Genomic DNA, 21,904 nt, shown 5'->3' with positions numbered 1-21,904 from the left:
TGGAAAACACAGTGAAACCCATCTCTACTAGAAATATAAAAATTAGCTGAGCATGGCTGCATGTGCCTACAATCCCAGCTACTTAGAAGGCTGAGGCAGGAGAATCACTTGAACCTAGGAGGTGGAGCCAAGACTGCACCACTGCACTCCAGCCTGGGCTAGAGACCTTCTCAAAAAAAAAAAAAAAAAAAAAAAAAAAAAAAAAAATTACGATACATAAACAATTATTTTTTAAAAAGAATATTTACATAAAATTCAGCTACATGGAGTGGTGAAAATAAATTCTAATTCTAAAAATAAATCCAAATGTGGAGAATAGTTTGCTTTTAGAAAGATGATACACTAATTGCCGTGAGGATATGGAATATATTTTGCCATAAGGTATCAAGTAACAACTTTCCTTACATTGTAATCATGGTGCTTAAGGCCATTTTAATTTCTAAAAAGCAACAGAAAATTCTGCTAATTAAAAACAAAACAAAAAGCAAAAAACATTCTAAGACTGCTTTGAAGGAGACATGGAATATATCTTATCTACATACTCATTTTCTATATCAATCTTAGCTTTAAAAAACTAGATAAAACAATAATGCAATATTCAAGAATCATCTTTAAACATAATTTTGGTTAACATTGATTTCATTCACAAAAGCAGAAAGATATGGTCATAAATGCTGAAATATGAAGCTAGTTTTACACTAATAAAAATAATACAGGCATGCTTTAAAATTACTTACCACAATTACTGATTTTGCTTGCTCACAATACTGGAAGTCTCCATATCTAACAGACCTACGGCCCTGTAAATAAAGATATTCAAAATTAAGCTGTAAAAGTATTGTATTCAGTATTAATAACTTTCAAACCAGTAAACAAACATGTTTAAGCATATAATAGGCCAGGTGCGGTGGCTCACGCCTGCAATCCCAGTACTTTGGGAGGCAGAGATGGGTGGATTATGAGGTCAGGAGTTCAAGACCAGCCTGGCCAAGATGGTGAAACCCCATCTCTCTCTCTTTTTTTTAAAATTAATTAAAAAAAAAAACCATATAACAACTCTGATAAATTTTCAATATTTACAACGTTCATCCTACTCATTGATAAGTTAAATTTTTCCTTCAAAGCTATGCTAACTTTTCCAAGCCATTAATAAATATACTTCCTTGAACAACACATTTATTCTAGGCATCTATAATTTCCATTTTCATAACTATATGTCCTCTTAAACTTTCTATCTGGCAATAGCTTATACCCAATATATATTTAGGCCAATATTCAAATGAAATTTTTTTTTTTTGAGACAGAGTCTTGCTCTGTTGCCTAGGCTGGAGTGCAATGGCGCAATTTTGGATCATTGCAACCACTGCATCCTGGGTTCAAGTGATTCTCCTGCCTCAGTCTCTTGAGTGGCTGGGATTACAGGTGTGCGCCACCATGCCCGGCTAATTTTCATATTTTTAGTAGAGATGAGGTTTCACCATGTTTGTCAGGCTGGTCTTGAACTCCTGACCTTGTGATCTGCCCACCTCACCTCCCAAAGTGCTGGGATTATAGGTGTGACAAATGAAATTTTAAGAAAAGCCTATATATATATATGTATTTATATATACATTTTAAACTCAATTTTCCAGGGTAACTTACCTATAGTAAAAATAGAATTTATTATCAACATGGTAAAACTACTTACATCTCGATCTACCGTAGTTGCAAAACCAATAGCTTCTTTTTGTGTACAGTTAACAGCTTTCTGAAGAGTATAAATAACTTGTTCATAGGTATGAACCTCATCATTAAACAGCATGCAATAGTAGGTGTCACTCTTCTCTCTGTGTGATAAAATATGAATGAAATATTCATTATCTGTTTGCACATTATCTTGCTCCAGGCTGACTTATTAAGAGGCTACTCTGTCCTATGTGATGTGCTAGGTACTGGACACATATCTGTAAGGAATTCATCTGTGGTCCCTGTGCTCTATGATACTACAGTCTGGTAGGGAAAATATATGTTGCACATATGACTCTGTGTAAACAGGTTTTTAATCAAGAAAAAAAGAAGGTAGAGCAGGGTATAACAGGCCTGGGAGCTCAGAGAAGAACTCTTAAGAGAAGTAATCTGAGACCCGAAGTCAGAATTGGCTATCAGTAGCTCTCAATCATGGGCAATTCCCCTCCATTTCCCATAGTTGACCATTTGGCAACATCTGCAGACATTTTTGGTTGTCAAGACTGGGGCTTGGGGTGCTGCTGGCATCTAGTGGCTAGAAGCCAGGGATGTTGCTAAACATCTTGCAATTTACCAGAGGGCCTCCATAACAAAGAATTAATCTGGCCCCTAATTCTAATAGTGCCAAGGTTGAGAAACCCTGGAGAGAGGAATGTGAAAGCAAAGGTGCTAAAGTGGCAAAGGTAAATACTGGGAGATGGAGCACAAGAAGGAAGGGGGAAATTAGTATACGATCAGTCTGGTCTGGAGAGAGGCAGAAATCTTGAACAACTTATAATTTTTTTTTTTTTTTGAGACAGGGTCTCACTCTGTTGCCCAGGCTGGAGTGCAGTGGCACAATCATGGCTCACGGCAGCCTCAACCTCCCAGGTTCAATTGATCCTCCTGCCTCAGACTCACGAACAGCTAGGACTACAGGCTATTCCTGCACCACCCTGCCCAGCTAATTTTTAAATTTTTTATAGTATAGTGTCTTGCTATGTTGCCCAGGCTGGTCTCCAACTCCTGAACTCAAGTGATCTACCTGCCTTGGCCTCCCAAAGTGCTGGGATCACAGGCATGAGCCATTGTGCTAAGCCAGCTTATAAGGTATTTTGATTTTTGCTATCCTAAGGGCAATCAAAAATTTCAGATAGGAGATATGACCAGAACTGCCTTAAAGTTGACTTTGGCTGCTGTATAGAAAATGAACTGTGAGGGGCAAGAGTGTACATGGTGGTCTAGTTAGGAGCCCATGATGCCCCAAATGAAATTAATTTGGACTAAGTTACTATAGTCTACTATAGTATTCCACACAACAATACTACAGTAAAAGTCATGAGGTACTAAGTTATCACCATCATTTCCAAAAAGGTATAGTCACCTCATTTTATTAGAAAACACTTAACCTATAACTTTATCTGAAAATTGAGAGCAAAAAAGAAATACCACCAATGCCCCTCAGATCCTCATTCCAGCTTGTATTCATTCTAAACTATGACTGTAATTCCAACAAGCTTGGTCTTACTTCCAAGAAAGAAAGTTGTTTGAGACGAGCACACTAACAAGGAAAAGAAAGTCCTAATCTTGATATATACGTGGCAGAATCCAGATCTCTGGTCACAAGTTTGTAACCTCGGTAATTTACGTAAAAATGGTATATGTATGCTAAAAAAGCACAGTGTAGAATATATTTTATTAAAAGTTAGAATCAAAACGATTAAAACTGAATTTGAGCATTTATTCAAACCAGAAAACTCATTTATATCAGAGTTCATTCCCTAACGATACTAATATATAATAAAACAAAAACTAGAATTGTAAAGTTAATCTGTCATTTTATCATACCATCAAAGAGCAGAAAACTAGTTATGCCTGAAACCAGTCCTAGAGCTATGACATAGTTTAAATATGGCTACAAACCAACTAATCAACCAATCAACCAACCAAACAGGGAGAAATCTCCACCAAGTAAGTGGACCACATATGTGTTAGAACTATAAAATCAAGGTTATTGTTCTGCTAAAAACTCATTATTTAAAAAATGATTATGCCCTACACTAGCTGTGTTAAAGTTAAAATCTAGTAGTTCTTCAAACACAAAGAATAAACAGGTTACACTTACACCATCTCTAAATCTGCTGGCAATTCACTTTCTTTTTCCCAGGTTAATATCTCCACTGCATACCGAAACATAATAGCAAAAATGTTGTAAGTTCTTGCTATCACATCTTCTGATAAATGAACAAGAGGATCCTGAAAGAAAAAACAGGAAAAAAAATAAAAGGGGGCAACCATGTTAAATGTACATTAATTTTCATTCCGCATCGAGCTCCTATCTCACTGTAACCTCAAATTCCTGGGCTCAAAGTGATTCTCCACCTCAGTCTAAAACCTGTTATGAGAATTAAACGAGATAGACCAAGTAATCAGTGTTAACATCTGGTTATTAATAATTACTGATCTGAATTCAAATGGACGGGAGCAGCATTTGTGAGAGAAATTTCAGATTACAAAAATTTCACTAAGGTTGTTGTTCAGTTAATATTTCTTATTTAATTAAATCTCATTCCAAATAGGATTTACAGCAACTTAAGAATACATCTACTTGGGAGGCTGAGACAATGATTAAATTCAGGAGTTAAGAGATCAGCCTAGGCAACACAGTAACAAAAACCATGTCATTAAAAATTAATTTTTTTTTTAAAGAATACACTTAAAAAAAAAAAAAAGAAAGAAATACACCTAAAAGAGTGGTATACAAAAAAAAAAGATGTACAAAGCAGGTAAAGGAAATAAAGATAGGAACATAAACTGCAGTCAAGGTAACATCTATTTATAAACAGAGATCACATAAATTTCCACACAGCTACTACAGACAGGCTGTTTCCAACCATTTGGCTCTTTTTCCAGAAGTCTCATTAAAAGGAAACACATTTACCAGATTCACACCAGGAGAAATGTAACATTTCCTAATACAGAGACCAAAGAGAAATTCCTTATGGGCTCCTATAAAGACTAGCAGAGGAGATACCTCACATTATGTGGTGGTTCTCAATAGGGAGGGGGACATCTCACCACCCTCCCCACTCACTCCCACACCCAAGGGGCCATTTGGAAACCTAGCTGGGCATTTTTTGTTGTCACTGTAGAGGAAGATGCTAGTGACATTTAGGGAGGGGGAAACTGCAGGCTAAACACAACGCTTTCAATAACTTACACTTAGGGTCTTTCTGTAATGGGAAAATAGCTACAAATATTACATTAAAACTTAAGCATCCCTGTGCTTCAATAACATTTTATTTATGGACACTGAAATTTGGATTTCACGTAATTTTTTCATGTCACAAAATACAATTCTGTTGATTTTTTTTCAACTATTTAAAAACAGACACAAAAACAGGTTGTGGACCAGATTTGGCTTGCAGGAATCAGAGCTTGCTAAATCCTGTCCTATACAATGAAGAACTATCCCACCCCCAAATGCAGAGTTGCAAAGACCTGTGGAACTCTTAAATAGTATTTCTATAAGTAATTACCAGGTTCCCCCCAGCTTTTTCTGAAGATGTAGGCTAAATGTATGACAAAAAAAAAATTATGTTCAATAGTTACTGCTAAACATAATGCTATCTTAATATCTTAAAGTCTTACCCTGGAAGACTTCATTTCTCTTAAACTTTTTTTTTAATTTTTGAGACAGGGTCTCACTCTGTTGTGGAGGCTGGAGTGCAGTGGTGCTATCATGGCTCACCACATCCTCAACCTCCCCGGGCAGGCTCTGGTGATCCTCCTACCTCAGCCTCCCAAGTAGCTGGGACTACAGGCATACAGCATTACGCCTGGCTAATTTTTGTATAGACAGGGTTTTGCCATATTGCTCAGGCTGGTCTTGAACTTCTGGGTTCAAGTGATCTGCTCATTTTGGCCTTCCATAGTGCTGAGATTACAGCATTAGCCACTGTACCTGGCCTTAATTAAACTCCTAAATATAAATTAATGGTAAAGTTTGGAAGCTTTATTCTCTGTCTAGTTCCAGGAGTATACATTTTCCAGGAAGAAGTGTATGACTTTTGGCTAGGCAGGTGAGCTTGCTGGCGTTTTCTTAAAATTTAGGAAATTAACCAGAGCTTGGACTGTTTGATAGTCATCCCACTAATGTATGAGGATAAAGCCAACAGAGCAAATGTATGTAAGCAGATTAAAATAACTTTCTAAGAAAGTTCTGAAGTCTACTCTAACACAAGGATAAAAAAGATAACAGAAGTCCTAAAGTATTTTTTCCATATAAATAACAAGAAATTCACAGAACATAAAATTAACTATTTTAAAGTGAACAAGTCAGTGGTACTTGGTATATTATAATGTACAACTACTACAATCTAGTGCCAAAACATTTCCATCACTCCAAAGTAAAACCTCTTATCTACTAAGCCATTTCTCTCCATTTTCTTTTTCCCAGCCACTGACAAACTACCAATCTATTTTTTCTCTCTATAGACTTATTTATTCTGAATATTTCATATAAAAGGAATCATACAATATGTGACCTTTTGACTCTAGCATCTTTCACTTACTATGTTTTAGAGGTTCATGCATGTTGTAGCATGTATCAGTACCTCGTTTCTTTTTTTTTTTGAGACAGAGTCTTGCTCTGTCGCCCAGGCTGGAGTGCAGTGGCGAGATCTCAGCTCACTGCAACCTCCAATTCCCAGATTCAAACAATTCTCCTGTGTCAGCCTCCTGAATAGCTGGGATTACATACAGGCAGATGCCACCATGCCCAGCTAATTTTTGTACTTTTAGTAGAGACATGGTTTCACCATGTTGGTCAGGCTGGTGTCGAACTCCTGACCTCGTAATCTGCCCGCCTCAGCCTCCCAAAATGCGGAGATTACAGGTATGAGCCACTGTGCCCAACCCTTTATTCCTTTCTATGGATGAAAAATATTCCATTGTATGTATATTATCACAATTTGTTCATCCATCCATCCATCCACCCACTGATGAACATTTGGGCTGTTTCTACCTTTTGACTATTGGGAACAACATTGCTACAACATGTGTGTGCATGTACTTGCTCAACTTCTGGTTTCAGTTCTTTGGGGTATATATCTAGGTATGAAATTCAAAATGATATGGTAATGTTTAATACTTTGAGGAATAGCCAAACTGTTTTCTACAGCACTGAATCATTTTCCATTTCCACCAGCAATATACAAGGGTTCTAATTTCTTTATATCCTTGTCAACACTTATTATTATTTTTTATTTTTAATATTTTTTTGAGACAGAGTCTCTATGTCACCCAGGCTGATCCCAGTGGTGGATCTCTGCTCACTGCAACCTCTGCCTCCTGGGTTCAAGCAATTCTCCTGCCTCAGCCTCCCAAGTAGCTGGGACTACAGGCACGTGCCATCATGCCTGGCTAATTTTTTTGTATTTTTAGTAGAGATGGGGTTTCACTGTGTTAGCCAGAATGGTCTCTATCTCCTGACCTTGTGATCCAACCACCTTGGCCTCCCAAGGTGTTGGGATTACAGGTGTGAGCTATTATTATTTTTAATAGTCATCCTACTGAGTATGAAGCAGTATCTCACTGTGGTTTTGATTTTGCATTTCCCTAATGACTAATGATGTTTAGCATCTTTTCACCATATGTTTGATCATTCATATATCTTCTCTGTAAAAATGTCTATTCAAGTCTTTTGCCCATTTTTAAATTGGTTTATTTTTTTATTGTTGAGTTGCAAGATATAAACTCTGGATATTAGATCCTTATTGGATATATGGCTTGGATATATGGATATATACTTTCCCTCACTGTCCTAAAGTTTTATACCAGTGGTTTTTAACCTTTTTCTAAAGCACAGTTCTTTCCAAATATAGCTTTATTTGTCCTGTATTTCCACATACAGAACTCCAATCAAATATATAAAAATGGAGCTTCTCCAAGAGAAGTGGAAAAATCTGGAATCTTGACCACTTGGCATCTTACTATAGCAAATTATAGAACACTTTCACAATACAAAGGAAACACAAACAAAACATGTTTTCCATAGCACTGAATCATTTTGTACAAATTTTGATTTGTACAAAACAGAGAAACAGCCTAAAAGATACTATACTACATCAAAAGCCTTGATCATTCTGCTAAAATCTATTTGAAATCTGTAGGTTATGGGTACCAGGAATAACTTTGTTTTTAGACAGGGTCACAATCTTGACTCACTGCAACCTTTGCCTCCCATAGCTCAAGTGGATCCCACTTCAGCACCCCCGATCTGAGTGGCTGGGACCATAGACATGTGCCACCACACCCAGCTAATTTTTAAAAAAAATTTTGTAGGGATGGGGTTTTGCCATTTGCCCAGGTTGGTCTCAAACTCCCAAGCTAAAGTGATTCACCCTGCCAGGCTGAGGAAGGACTATTAACATCAACTTGCCCCCAATCTGTATCAGGCCTACTAACAATGTAGAAGTACTTGGGTGTATCTATTCCCCTGCCATTTAAAAATAATAAAATCTCAAAGAAGGATCTTGAATCATACAACAAATTGTCATAAAAAGCAGCAGAAGAGGGATAGCCACAGGTTGGCTAATGGACATAAGAACGAAGCTAGATAGAAAGAGTAAATTCTAATGCTCTACAGCACAACTATAATTAACAACAATTGACTGTATATTTTCAAATAGCTAGAAGAGCTGATTGTGAAAGTTTCCAGTACAAAATAATGTTAAATGTTTGAGGTGATGGATATTCTAATTACTCTAATTTGATCATTATACATCATATAAATGTATCAAAATGTCACACTGCACCCCATAAATATCACACTGTACCCCATAAATATGTACAATTCTGTGTCAATTAAAAAACAATTTTGTTTTTTATAATCTATTGTAGTATACCATTGAAAGATTTTTATCATTGTATAATTATAGTTAAGTGAGTTATCAGAAATATATGAAAAGTTTTTGAATCTTCTTTAAAAAGGCAGCAGAGATTTAAGCATTATTTTATGGGAGTCTACTATTCCATTAGAAATATTGAGAAAAATAATGCAGGATCAACAATTTGTATTTTTTTTTTTTTTGAGACAGAGTTTCGCTGTTGTTACCCAGACTGGAGTGCAATGGCACGATCTCGGCTCACCACAACCTCCGCCTTCTGGGTTCAAGCAATTCTCCTGCCTCAGCCTCCTGAGTAGCTGGGACTACAGGCGCGCACCACCATGCCCAGCTAATTTTTGTATTTTTAGTAGAGATGGGGTTTCACCTTGTTGACCAGGATGGTCTTGATCTCTTGACCTCGTGATCCACCCGCCTCGGCCTCCCAAAGTTCTGGGATTATAGGCATGAGCCACCGCGCCCGGCCCCCAGGATCAACAATTTGAAAAACACAGTGAGCAGTGGGAATTATTTGTACTGAGCTATCATCACTACACATGGCCTCATCACATATCCAGTGATAATGGATTAACCAGGAGAGAATGATTGGGGTTGCCTGTCATGTATAGTAACAGAAAAGAAACTTATCTGGCTCAGGAGGTCTTTGTTATAACGGAGATATACAAAATTCAACTTAGTTAAGTGGTCTACACATATAGGAAAAATAATCCCCTCTATCATAAATTAGTACTCAAATAAACTTCAAGTATGCTTAAAACAAAACCCCAACCAAATAAAAAATCAGAATTAAACAAAATGTTCAGAATTTCAACTGTGTACTATTAGCAACAATAGACATTCACAAAACGCAAAGAACTTTCAAAGTAAACTAGTTGCTGTCAATAGTGGAAGTACTATTTGCTTATCCATTTCTCATATCATCAAATGACTGTTTCTAAAAATATATCAAATGTGGGTTAAACAACTTTGTGAAAATGTTTTTACCTCTTCTTCCTCAATTTCAGAGGTGTTAAGTTCATGTTTCTGACAGTAAGGACCCTCTTTCCAAGCTTCAGCATCACCACAGTCACAGAAACCTCCACCTCCTGATGTTGTCATCTTGGAAAAAATTGTAAAGTATCTTGTCAATAAATATTTATGGGGGGCTATCAGATAATAAATAAGAATATGAAGTGCTCAGGAAATACCATTGCTTAAGTGTTTAATGTCTTTGGAGGCATAACATTAGATAAAATGCCAAACCTCTCAATGTTTTAAAGTATATTTTAAGTAAAACTATAAGCTAGTGATTTCAAAATAAAATAAGCTACTTTGTAATGTTAGCTACAGATATTTAAAAGAAGATATGTTTGCCTACATGACTTCCTTAATTAGGAAAATCATGAGGATCACAAGGGTTTTCCTGTTGGGTTTTGGTTAAAGTGGTATAATGCTGATATCTATGCTATAGGTTGTGATGCTATAAACATAATAGACTCAGGGGTTACACAGATTCCTATAGCTGCTGTCTCCTAAAACAGTCTTAAGAGTGCTGCATTTGCTTTGGAGAAATTAACCATCAAATGCTATAGAAAGAGTTAATTTTTCTTTCTTTTTTTGAGACGGAGTTTCGCTCTTGTTACCCAGACTGGAGTGCAATGGCACAATCTCAGCTCACCACAACCTCCGCCTTCTGAGTTCAAGCAATCTTCCTGCCTCAGCCTCCCGAGTAGCTGGGACTACAGGCGTGCACCACCATGCCCAGCTAAGTTTTGTATTTTTAGTAGAAAATTAAAACCCTGTCTTTATTTTAAAAAACATTAAAATTAGCCAGGCATGGTGGCTGATCACCCCACTGCACTCCAGCCTGGGCATGGTTTCACCAAGTTGACCAGGATGGTCACGATATCTTGACCTCGTGATCCACACGCCTCGGCCTCCCAAAGTGCTGGGATTATAGGCGTGAGCCACCTCGCCCGGCCAATTTTTCTTCTCTAATACTCCCTAAATAGCCACTCTTTGAAAGGACAGGTAATAGGGGCTCAGGAAATAAGAAATAGACTGCTTGATAATAAAAACTCTTCACCACCTGCAAGGTTCAGGAATTATTCATGCTTCCTTAAAGACAGTGCAATGATTTGGGAAATCTGACATCACAGAACCAGATTAACAACTGATAGACTAGAAATTCTGCTTTTCTTAAAATACTATGAGGAAGAGCCTAGTAACAGGTATTAGATACAGCAAATTTTAGAATAAGTCATATTATATTCTGCCCAAAGTAAGTATTTGTGTGTTATATATCACAATATAACTAATGTAACCCCACAAATGACAGCTATTCCCAGGAAATGCAAAGATATATGCCAAGAAACGCGGGTAGGAGTCATTTGGAAAATGACTTTTTTCAGTTATCAAACACAGGCAGAACAGCTTAAAGGAAACTCAGCCTCTTTTACTGATTTATGAGACTAATGAACAGACAAGAATATAAGTAGCCCAATTATGTGGCTGTTTTTAATTTATTTACATTTTTTATTTTGGGATGGAGTCTCGCTCTGTAGCCCAGGCTGGAGTGCAGTGGGGTGATCTCAGCTCACTGTAACCTCTGCCTCCCAGGTTCAAGTGATTCTCCTGCCTCAGCCTCCCAAGTATTGGGATTATAGGCATGTGCCACCATGCCTGGCTAATTTTAATGTTTTTTAAAATAAAGACAGCGTTTTATTATGTTTGTCAGGCTGGTCTCAAACTCCTGACCTCAAGTGATCTCCCCACCTCGGCCTCCCAAAGTGCTGGGATTACAGGTGTGAACCACCACACCCAGCCCTGTAACTGTTTTAGTTCATTATTATGAACTCTTGGGTAGAATAAACAAAAACAAACAGGAGAAAAAGCTTTGACCCACATGGGCTCCTGAATTAAGAATATTTAAATATTCCTTCTCTACCATTCTATTTTATGATTAGGGTGAAAAGTTCCATCTAACAACAGTTCCCTACAATGTAGGAGATGCCCTTTAATAAACATTTAAAAATAGCACAACAAAAACAAACTAGTTGAAAAGCAATACAGAAGAGCCGATATCTCTATTACCTTTTTAAAATCATATGCTCCAAGAAGTGTGCATTCATAATTTGTTTCTACATTGCCATCCTATGTCCCATGGTATTTAAATAAATATACTGTTTAAATCACCCTCCCCCCATTTCAGTGTTAAATTTTTGCATTTTAAAAAGAAAGAAATTTATTATAAAATGCAATACTGGGCATGGTTATTATTTGGACATTACTAACCCTATATCGATGATCTCTGTGAATACTTCCCAAAAAGCACTCCATGCACAAAACACAAGTTGGATCAACTGCACAGTCTCTGTAAAGTTAAAGAAAAAAAAAAATCAGAGTGTCAGAAAATAACTATATACAACAGAATTATTTCAAATCGGAATCCACCCTAGAAGAATTATAATAGTAAAGTTTCTTGGTGTTTTAAAAAAGGAAGTATCATTCCCAAAGATCTGTCAGATCTCTGATCAATGAAAGCAGTTGAAGGACCTGCTTCTCCATAATGGATGTGTACTAGGAAGTTTTTCAAGGCACATTATTAGAACAGTAAATTTTAATGTAATGATTTTTTTCCATAGATTTGTGAAAATCACATTGCATGTTAAAACACATAGATGTATATGAAATAGATTCAAAATATTTATGAATTCCTAAGATTCATATATTGGAATTTCAAATAATTTCTTCCAAACAGGTATTTGAGACCAAAGGTCTTCAAAGTGACATATATGTACCCCTAGAAAGGCAAAAATATCAACTGCAATGCAAGACGACAATATTAGAACTTACATTTCTATTTAAATTTTAACTAAAAAGGGAAATTAAACATTCTACTGGTTCACTGGACAGAATGATACAGGTCTCCTCACATAGCCCCTATTTCTGGTATTCACACAACGCATATGGTCCATGAGAAATCCTGACTCAAGAGTAAGAGCCTCAAAAGGTTGCTTGGGGTGCCCTGAGTTGTTTCACTTGCTTTAATCATATTGCCAGATAGATATATTTATAGATGATAGGTTAAGATAACCTGGACAATTCCATGAAATGAAACGGGAAATGTAAAATGAATCTATGTTGGTTCCTGACACCAGGCTCCTAAAACTCTTGTAGATGAGGGTACCAGCAGATGTGCTAAAATTTAGTCTTTAGCCTTAGTTACTGCCACAGAAATCCCTTGGGTGACAGAAGTCTTTTTTTTTTTTTTAATTGAGCCAGGCTGGAGTGCAGTGGCACGCTTATGGCTCACTGCAGCCTCAGCCTCAACCTCAACCTCCTCAATCTCAACCTCTTGGGCTCAAGTGGTCCTCCCATCTCAACCTCCCTGGTAGCTAGGAGTACAGGTGTGTGCCACCATGGAGGGCTAATTTCTGAATCTTTTTTAGAGATGGAGTTTTACCATGTTGCCCAGGTTGGTCTCCAATTCCTGGGCTCAAGCAATCTTCCTGTCTCCGCCTCACAAAGTACTGGGATTATAGGCATGAGCCACTGTGCCCAGCCAAGTCTTTTGTTCTGACAAGGTGACTGACGGCTGGGAGCTTCAAGACTGCTTTAGGATGGAAGCTGGTTGCCAGGGGACCCAAGCACGTGATTAAAGGGTTGAAACTTAAAGCCCCACCCCCAGCTCTGGGGATAGTGAACTGATCAGCAGTGGCCAATGATGTAATCAATCATGGTTATGTAATGAAGTCTCCACAAAAAACCAAAAGGACTGGAAGAGCTTCCAAATTCTGTCGCCCACGTTGGAGTGCAGTGGTGTGATCTCAGCTCACTGTAGCCTCTGCCTCCCCGTTTCAAGTAATTCTCCTGCCTCAGCCTCCTGAGCAGCTGGGACTACAGGTGTGTGCCACCATGCCCAGCTAATTTTTGTATTTTTAGTAGAGAAGGGGTTTCGCTATGTTGGCCAGGCTGGTCTCGAACTCCTGACTTCAGGTGATCCACCTGCCTCAGCCTCCAAAAGTGCTGGGATTACAGGCATGAGCCACTGTGCCTGGCCTTGTTGTTTTGTTTTTTGAGAAAGGGTCTAGCTCTGTCACCCAGGCTGGAGTGTGGCCTGATAACAGCTCACTGCAACCTTAAACTTCTGGGTTTGAGCAATCCTCCCACTTCAATCTCCTGAGTAGCTGCAACTACAGGCTCAAGCCACTATACCTGGCAACTTCTTGTTTTGTTTTGTTTTTCCCTTTTTTTGGTAGAGACAGCATATTGGTATGCTGCCCAGTCTAGTCTCAAACTTCTAGCTTCAAGTAATTCTCTGCCTCAGTCTTCCAAAGTGCTGGGATTATAGGCATGAGCCACCATGCCTGGCCCCTATAAAAATTTGAGATTTAATGAACTTCCAAGTTGCTGGAACTGCACCCAGGGACTCAGGTGTTAGGAGGGTGGTATGCGCAGAGAGAACATGGAAGCTTCTCACCCTTTCTCCCATACCTTGCCCTATTGTCTCCAATCTGGCTGTTCTTTCTATCCTTTTCAATATCCTTTATAATAAACCAGTAAATATAAGTGTTCCCCTGTGTTCTGTAAGCTGTCCTCGCAAGTTAATCCAACCCAAGGAGGAACTACTGGAGACCCCAATACATAGCTGGTCAGTCAGAAGTATAGATGACTACTAATCGCAATTGGTGTCTAAAGTCGGGGGGCAGACTTGTGAGTCTGAGCTGTTAGCCTTTGGATTCTGACAATAACTCCAGGTAGACAGAGTCAGAATTAAATTGCAAGATACTTAGCCAGTGTTCACAGTTGGAGAAATCCTTAGGGTGAAAAAAAACTCACATATCTGGTGTCAGTAGCACTGCATGAAAATGTAGAGAAAAAGTGTGTTTTTCCCAGAATAAAAAAAGGAAGAAAAAAAATGAGTGCAAAATAAAAACATTTTCAGATGAGATCAGGACATTCAGGGTGGTATGGCCATAGATAATAAAAATATTTTCAGATTAACATAAACTGAGAGAACTAATAATTAGTAACCACAGTAAAAGTCAAGAACGATGGCCCACAGCCTCTGGTTCAACCTGCAAAGTAAGAAAGATTTTTTTTTTAGATGGAGTCAAGCTCTGTTGACCAGGCTGGAGTACAGTGGCGTGAATTTGGTTGACTGCAACCTCTGCCTCCCGGGTTCAAGTGATTCTCCTGCCTCAGCCTTCTGAGTAGCTGGGATTACAGGTGCACGCCACCATGCCCAGCTAATTTTTTTTTTTTTAAGTAGAGATAGGGTTTCACCATGTTGGTCAGGCTGGTCTCGAATTCCTGACCTCGTGATCTGCCTGCCTCAGCCTCCCAAAGTGCTAGGATTACAGGCATGAGCCACTGCACCTGGCCAAGAATGATCTTTTACATGTTTAAACAGCTATTTTAAAAAAGAAGAAGGCCGGGCTTGGTGGCTCACGCCTGTAATCCCTGTATTTGGGAGGAAGAGGCAGGAGGATCACTTGAGTCCAGGAGTTTGAGACCCGTCCTGGCAACACAGTGAGACCCCATCTCTACAAAACATTTAAAAATTAGCCAGTCATGGTGGCATGCACTGGTAGTCTCAGCTACTTGGGAGACTGAGGTGAGAAGATTGTTTGAACCTGGAAGGTCAAGGCTGCAGTGAGCTGTGGTTATATCACTGCACTCCTGCCTGGGCAAGAGACAGGGCAAGACCCCATCTCAAAGAAAGAAAGAAAAAAAATTAAAAGAAAAACAATTTGCAACAAAGACTGCACATATATTTTCTACTTGGATTTTTACAGAAAAAGCTTGCTAACTTCTAATCCAGGAAAGAATCAAGATCACTGGGAGCAAGATATGTGTGGTTTAATATCAATGGTTATATGTATTTTTTCCTATCTTTTCTTGATGTCTTTAAAAGACTAACATGTTAAAGCAAAAAACTGTAACATTGCATTGTAAGGTTTATAATGTTTATAGGTGCAAGAAGCACAAAGGATGAAAGGAATAAATGTAACTATAAATGCAACATTCATTTATTTTATGTGAAGTACTAAAAACAGACTTTGACAAGTTAAAGATGCATATTATAATCCAGATTTACCATTTTAAAAAATGCAATAGGATAGCTAAAAAGCCAAAAAAAAAAAATCAAAATGAAATGCTACAATTTTAATTAACCCTACAATTAGGAACAGAGGAACAACAAAAAAGAGGGACAAACAGAAAACAGATAGCAAAATAGGAGACCTAAATTAACAACTACTAATTGTAAGCATATCAGTAATTACATCCAACAACTGCAAAATATACCTTCTTTTCAAAGGCATATGGAATAAGACTAACCATGTTGCTAAACCACAAAACAAATTTAAAGTTTCGTTTGTTGAGACAGGGTCTGGCTGTATTGCCTAGGCTAGAGCACAGTGGTATAATCTCAGCTCACTACAACCTCCGCCTCCTGGGCTCAAGTTTTTCTCCCACGTAGCTGGGAATACAGGAATGCTCCACCATACCTAGCAAACGTTTGTATTTTTTTGGTAGAGATGGGGTTTTGAAATATTGCCCAAGCTGGTCTCGAACTCCTGGGCTCGAGCTATCCATCCATCTTAGCCCTCCAAAGTGCCAGGATTACAGGTGTGAGCCATGTTGCCAGGCCCATAAAACAAGTTTCAATAAATTTCAAAACTGAAACCTTACAGAATGTGTAACTTTGTTAGAAATAAGCTACAATACATTATCTAAGAAAGCCTCAAATACGTGGAAATTAAGCAATGCACTTCTAAATAACCCATGGGTCAAAGAAGATAATATAAGGAAGAATAATGAGAGTAGAAATCAATAAAAGAAAATAGATAAAAGACAAAATTAACAAAGCTAAAAACTGATTATTTGAAAAGATTAAGAAAATTAATAAAATTGATTAAAAAGACAAAATACAAATCGCTATTATCAGGAATGAAAGAGACATTATAGATACCACGGACATCAAAAGCAAAAGGAAATATGCTCAATATTATGTCAATAAATTTGACATTATATGAAATATAGTCCTTGAAAAATATGTAGTACCAAAACTGACATAAGATGAAATAATATTCTAAAAAGCCCTCATAAACATCAAAGAAATTGTTACCAAATATTTCCTTGCAAAAAAACCCTAGGCCTTGATGATTTATTTTACTGGCATGTTCTAACAAACATTTAAGAAAAAGTCATACCAATTTTACACAAATTCTTCCAGAAATATAGGAAGAATACATCCCACATTGTTTTATAAGGCCACTATAACCCTGACAATGAAGACCAGAGAAAAACATTACAAAAGAATACCAGACTGGTGTATTTTATGGAACATAGAGACAAAAATCCTTCACACAACATTAAAGAGTTGAATCCAGCAATATACACAGGTTATAATTCACGCTAATAGAGCTGGATTCATCCAGTAATAAAAAACATTTGAAAAATCAAACAATGCAATCAACCAAACTAATGGAATAAAAGAGAAAAACTATGATCATCTCAATAGATGCAGTAAAGGTACCTGACAAAATGCAATAGTCATTTATGATATTTTTTATTTTCTTTTTTAAAAATTTTAAGTAGAGATGGGGTTTCACCATGTTGGCCGGGCTGGTCTCGAACTCCTGACCTTGTGATCTAACCACTTCAGCCTCCCAAAGTGCTGGGATTACAGGCATGAGCCACCACACCCAGCTGTCTTTTTTTTTTTGACACAGAGTCTTACTCTGTCACCCAGGCTAGAGTACAGTGGCACAATCTTGGCTCACTGCAACCTCCACGTCCTGGGTTCAAGCGATTCTCCTGGCTCAGCCTTCCGAGTAGCTGAGACCACAGGTTCATGCCACCATGCCCGGCTAATTTTTGTATTTTTAGTAGAAATGGTGTTTCACCATGTTGGCCAGGCTGGTCTTGAACTCCTGACCTCGTGATCCACTCACCTTGGCCTCCCAAAGTGCTGGGATTACAGGTGTGAGCCACCATATCCAGCCTTTATGATATTTTTTAAAAAAACCTTGGTAAAGTAGGAATAGAAGGGAACCTCCTCAATGAGATAAAGGTTATGTATGAGAAAATTACACTTAACATCATACTTAACAGTGAAAGACTTTCTCCCTAAGGTTGGGAACAAGGGAAGTATATCCACTTTCGCTGCAGCAATGAAGTACAAGAAAGAATAAAAGGCAAAAAGATTAGAAAAGAAAAACTGTCTCCATGCACAGAAGACATAATTATAGAAAAATCCTAAGAAACAAAAACAAAACAAAAACTATCAGAGTAAGTGAATTTAGCAAGGTCACAGGGTACAAGTTAGTATCAAAAACCAGTTGTATTTCTTTATAATGGCAGAAAATGGGACACTAAATCTCAGGAAAAAATTCAATGTATCATATAAATTACTTAGGAATAAATATAACAAAAGGCATGTATAACTTCTATATAAAAACTATAAGGCTTTGCTAAAAGGGATTAAAGAAGACCTTAATAAATGGAGACAGATAAAATATTTATGAATTTGGAAAATTCAGCATTGTTAAAATGTCAATTTACTCCCAACTAATCTATAGATTCAATGCAATCCTAATGTTGGCAGTCTTTCTTAAAAATAGAAATTGACAAAATAATTTAAAAATTTATAAATGCAAAGGACCTGAAATAGACAAAACAAACTTTAAAGGAATAAAAATGGAAGACTTACACTAATCAGCTCAAGACTTATTATAAAGCTACAATAATCAAAGTAATGTGGATTTTGACATAAGAATAGATATATCAATGAATGAACTAGGTTACTGTTCAGCATAGACTCACACTTTATGGTTAAGTGATTTTTTTTTTTATAAGATATCAAAGCAATTCAATGGCGAGAGGAAGAAGCGGTGCTGGAACAACTAAACATCCATATGTGAAGAAATGAAACTTAACCTCTACCTCAAGCCATATAAAAAATGGCCCAGACATAATGTCTAAAATCACAAAGTTTACACTAAAAAATCACCAAGAAAGTCTGGGTGCGGTAGCTCACGCCTGTAATCCTAGCATGTTGGGAGGCCAAGGCAGGTGGATCACTTGAAGTTAGGAGTTCAAGACCGGCCTGACCAACATGGTGAAAAACTGTCTTTACTAAAAATACAAAAAAAATTAGGTGTGGTGGCATGTGCCGGTAGCCCCAGCTACTCAGGAGGCTAAGGCAGGAGAATTGCTTGAACCCAGGAGGTGGAGGATGCAGTGAGCCAAGATCATGTCATTGCACTCTAGCCTGGGTGACAGAGCAAGACTCGGTCTCAAAAAAAAAAAAAAAAAAAAAAAAAAAAAATCAAAGAGAGTATTTTTGCATTTGAGAGAAAGCAGAGATTTATTGGACACAAGAACAATAATTTATTGGACACAGGAAAGAAAAATTGGTAAACAACATCAAAATGAAAAGCTTCTATCATCAAAAGCCACCATATAGATAAGCCACAGACTAGGAGAAAACGGTCACAAAATGAGTCTGATGAAGGACTTGTATTTAAAATAAAGAATGCCAAAACTGAATAATCAAAGGATAAACAACCCCAAAATGAACAAAAGACCTTAGCATTAACTTCATAAAAGAAGCTGGATGAATGGGCAATAAGCGCATGGAAAACCGTCATTAAGGAAAATTTAAACTATAATGATACCCAAAAAGCACTGAAAAATTTTTTTTTAATTTTAAAAAGAAAAAAAGAACTATAAAGAGATATCATTCAATAGAACAGCAAATTCAAAAGTCTATGTAGTATATACTGGCAGATATTTAGAGGAGTATAATAATGCTTTAAATTCAAATTTCAATGAGATTATTTTAAGGACTTTGTGTGTTTTCTGCAAGGAATATACAATAAGTGCAATTAAGGAATATTTCATATTGTATTAGATAAAATCATTTTGGAAAAAAGGTTTAGCAGTTTTTATTAAGTTCAACATATACCTGCCCTTTTACCCAGAAATTCCACTCTTAGGAATTTATCCAAGAAATATTAACACATATGCCCACAAAAAGACCAGAATAAAAATGGTAATATCCTGCAACCAGTGTATCAAGTAAGAGTACTCACCATATTAGCTTACAGTCTAGAAGGCCTATCTTACGGTGTCTTGATATAAATAACACATGTACCTGTAATCCCAGCTAGTCAGGAGGCTGAGGTGACAGAATTGCTTGAACCTGGGAGGTGGAGGCTGCAGGGAGCTGAGATCATGTCATTGCACTCCAGCCTGGGCGACGGGGTGTGATTTCGTCTCAGGAAAAAAAAAAATTAGCCAGGTGTAGTGGCACACACATGTGGTCTCTCAGCTTCTTGGGAGGCTGAGGCAGGAGGATAGCTTGAACCTGGGAAGTTGAGGCTGCAGTGAGCCATGATCATGCCACTGCACTACAGCCTGGGCAACAGAGCAAAACCCTGCCTAAAAAGAAAAAAAAATTCTAGACCCACCCAAAGTAATCTAAGATGAAAATATCGACATAGTGGTTACCTAGGGGGCTGGAGCCAATAACAGGGAAATTTCTAGTGAGACAGGAATGTTCTCTATCTTGACTGTATAAATTATATAAGGTTAACTACTATCAAAAATGTGCAATTAAGATTTGTCTTTTGACATACGTAAATTTTTCCTTAAGAAAAACTTAAGGCCGGGCGCGGTGGCTCAAGCCTGTAATCCCAGCACTTCGGGAGGCCAAGATGGGTAGATCACGAGGTCGAGAGATCGAGACCATCCTGGTCAACATGGTGAAACCCCATCTCTACTAAAAATACAAAAAATTAGCTGGGCATGGTGGTGTGTGCCTGTAATCCCAGCTATTCAGGAGGCTGAGGCAGGAGAATTGCTTGAACCCAGGAGGTGGAGGTTGCGGTGAGCCGAGATCACGCCATTGCACTCCAGTCTGGGTAACAAGAGCAAAACTCTGTCTCAAAAAAAAAAAAAAAGAAAAAGAAAAAGAAAAAGCACTTAAAACCAAGTGCATAGGGACCAAGAGATAAAATTTTGATGACATAAATTTGAGTTTCCTACCTGAATGGATTACCTCAAAGCCTTTATGGTTCTACTATTTCCTACTAGACAAAGGCGTTAGCTACATGTCAAGTTGACATGATACCTCATGTACTTCTACATTTCATTCTGCACCAAACTGAATAAAAATAATCACAAATCTCCAAAATAAGAACATAAGACTCATTTTAGACAACTATAGAAATCTAAGTTATCTAGAAGATATTTACCACTCACCATCTGTCATTTTCCCAGGTCAGAGAGAGCAGTGTAGACAAGGAAAATTGCATTATATTGAAGGCCCCATGATAACATAAAGAATTAAAATTCTACCTCTGGGTATTTACTGAAACATGCACAAAGAGATGTACACAAACATGAACAGGGTATTCTTTGTAGCACTGTCTGCTACAGAAAAATAACCTAGAAGCCTCCATTTCTAACTTCATTATTAGGTCAATCAAATAAACTATGGCCTGTCCTTACTATGAATACCCAGCAGTTATAAAGAATGAAGTAGATTTTTGTATACTGACACAGAAAGATCTCCAAAACAAACTGTTAAGTGAAAAAATGTAAGCCACAATATACATAGTATAATTTCATTCATGTATGTATAATATACACAGCATAATTTCAGCATGTATTATACATGTTGGCCAGGTACAGTGGCTCATACCTGTAATCTCAGCACTTTGGGAGCCTGAGGTGGGAGGATCCCTTGAGTGCAGGAGTTTGAGAAAAACCTGGGCAACATAGGGAAATCCTGTCTCTACAAAAATACAAAAGTTAGCTGAGCATGGTGGCACACGCCTATGTTTCTAGCTACTTGGGAGGATCACTTGGGCCCAGGAGTTGGAGGCTGCAGTGAGTCATAATCATACCACTGTACTGTAGACTGGGTGACAGAGTGAGACTCTGTCTCAAAAAAAGAAATAACCAAAGGTTTTAAAACTAAACACAATGTTGATTCCAATCTCTGGACTATTCATATTATAAACAAACAGCTTGATATGGTTGGGTATGTGTCCCCTCTGAATCTCATGTTGAACTGTAATCCCCAATGTTGGAGGTGGGGCCTGGTGGGAGGTGACTGAATCATGGTGGGGATTTCTCATGAACAGTTTAGGAGCATCCTCTTGGTGCTGTTCTCCCAATAGTGAGTTTTCTTGAGATCTGGTTGTTTAAAAGTGTGTGGCACCTTCTCTTCACCTCTTGTTCCTGCTCTCGCCATGTGAAATGCCTGCTTCCCTTTCCCCTTCAGCCATGACTGT

General features: G+C 37.7%; 1 protein-coding gene across 9 annotated transcripts in view; it reads right to left on the bottom strand.

The window, feature by feature from the left end:
* UBR2 (ubiquitin protein ligase E3 component n-recognin 2) overlaps positions 1-21,904 on the bottom strand; it is a 125,345-nt gene that overhangs the window by 87,023 nt on the left and 16,418 nt on the right. For all 9 annotated transcript variants that reach the window (XR_013534212.1, XR_013534213.1, XR_013534214.1 and 6 more), the window contains exons 3-7: positions 11,886-11,964; positions 9,597-9,710; positions 3,830-3,960; positions 1,688-1,826; positions 738-800 (exon numbers count right to left, since the gene is read on the bottom strand). Coding sequence is in view for 4 of the 9 variants with exons in the window: in XM_035295658.3 (XP_035151549.1) it covers positions 738-800; positions 1,688-1,826; positions 3,830-3,960; positions 9,597-9,710; positions 11,886-11,964 (526 nt within the window). In the remaining 5 variants the exon portion in view is untranslated. The remainder of the gene's footprint in view (positions 1-737; positions 801-1,687; positions 1,827-3,829; positions 3,961-9,596; positions 9,711-11,885; positions 11,965-21,904) is intronic.

This window comes from Callithrix jacchus, chromosome 4 (genome assembly GCF_049354715.1).
Source record: "Callithrix jacchus isolate 240 chromosome 4, calJac240_pri, whole genome shotgun sequence".
NCBI lineage: Eukaryota > Metazoa > Chordata > Mammalia > Primates > Cebidae > Callithrix > Callithrix jacchus.
Note: the sequence above shows the minus strand (reverse complement) of the source record. Positions and strands in the feature narration are given on the sequence as shown.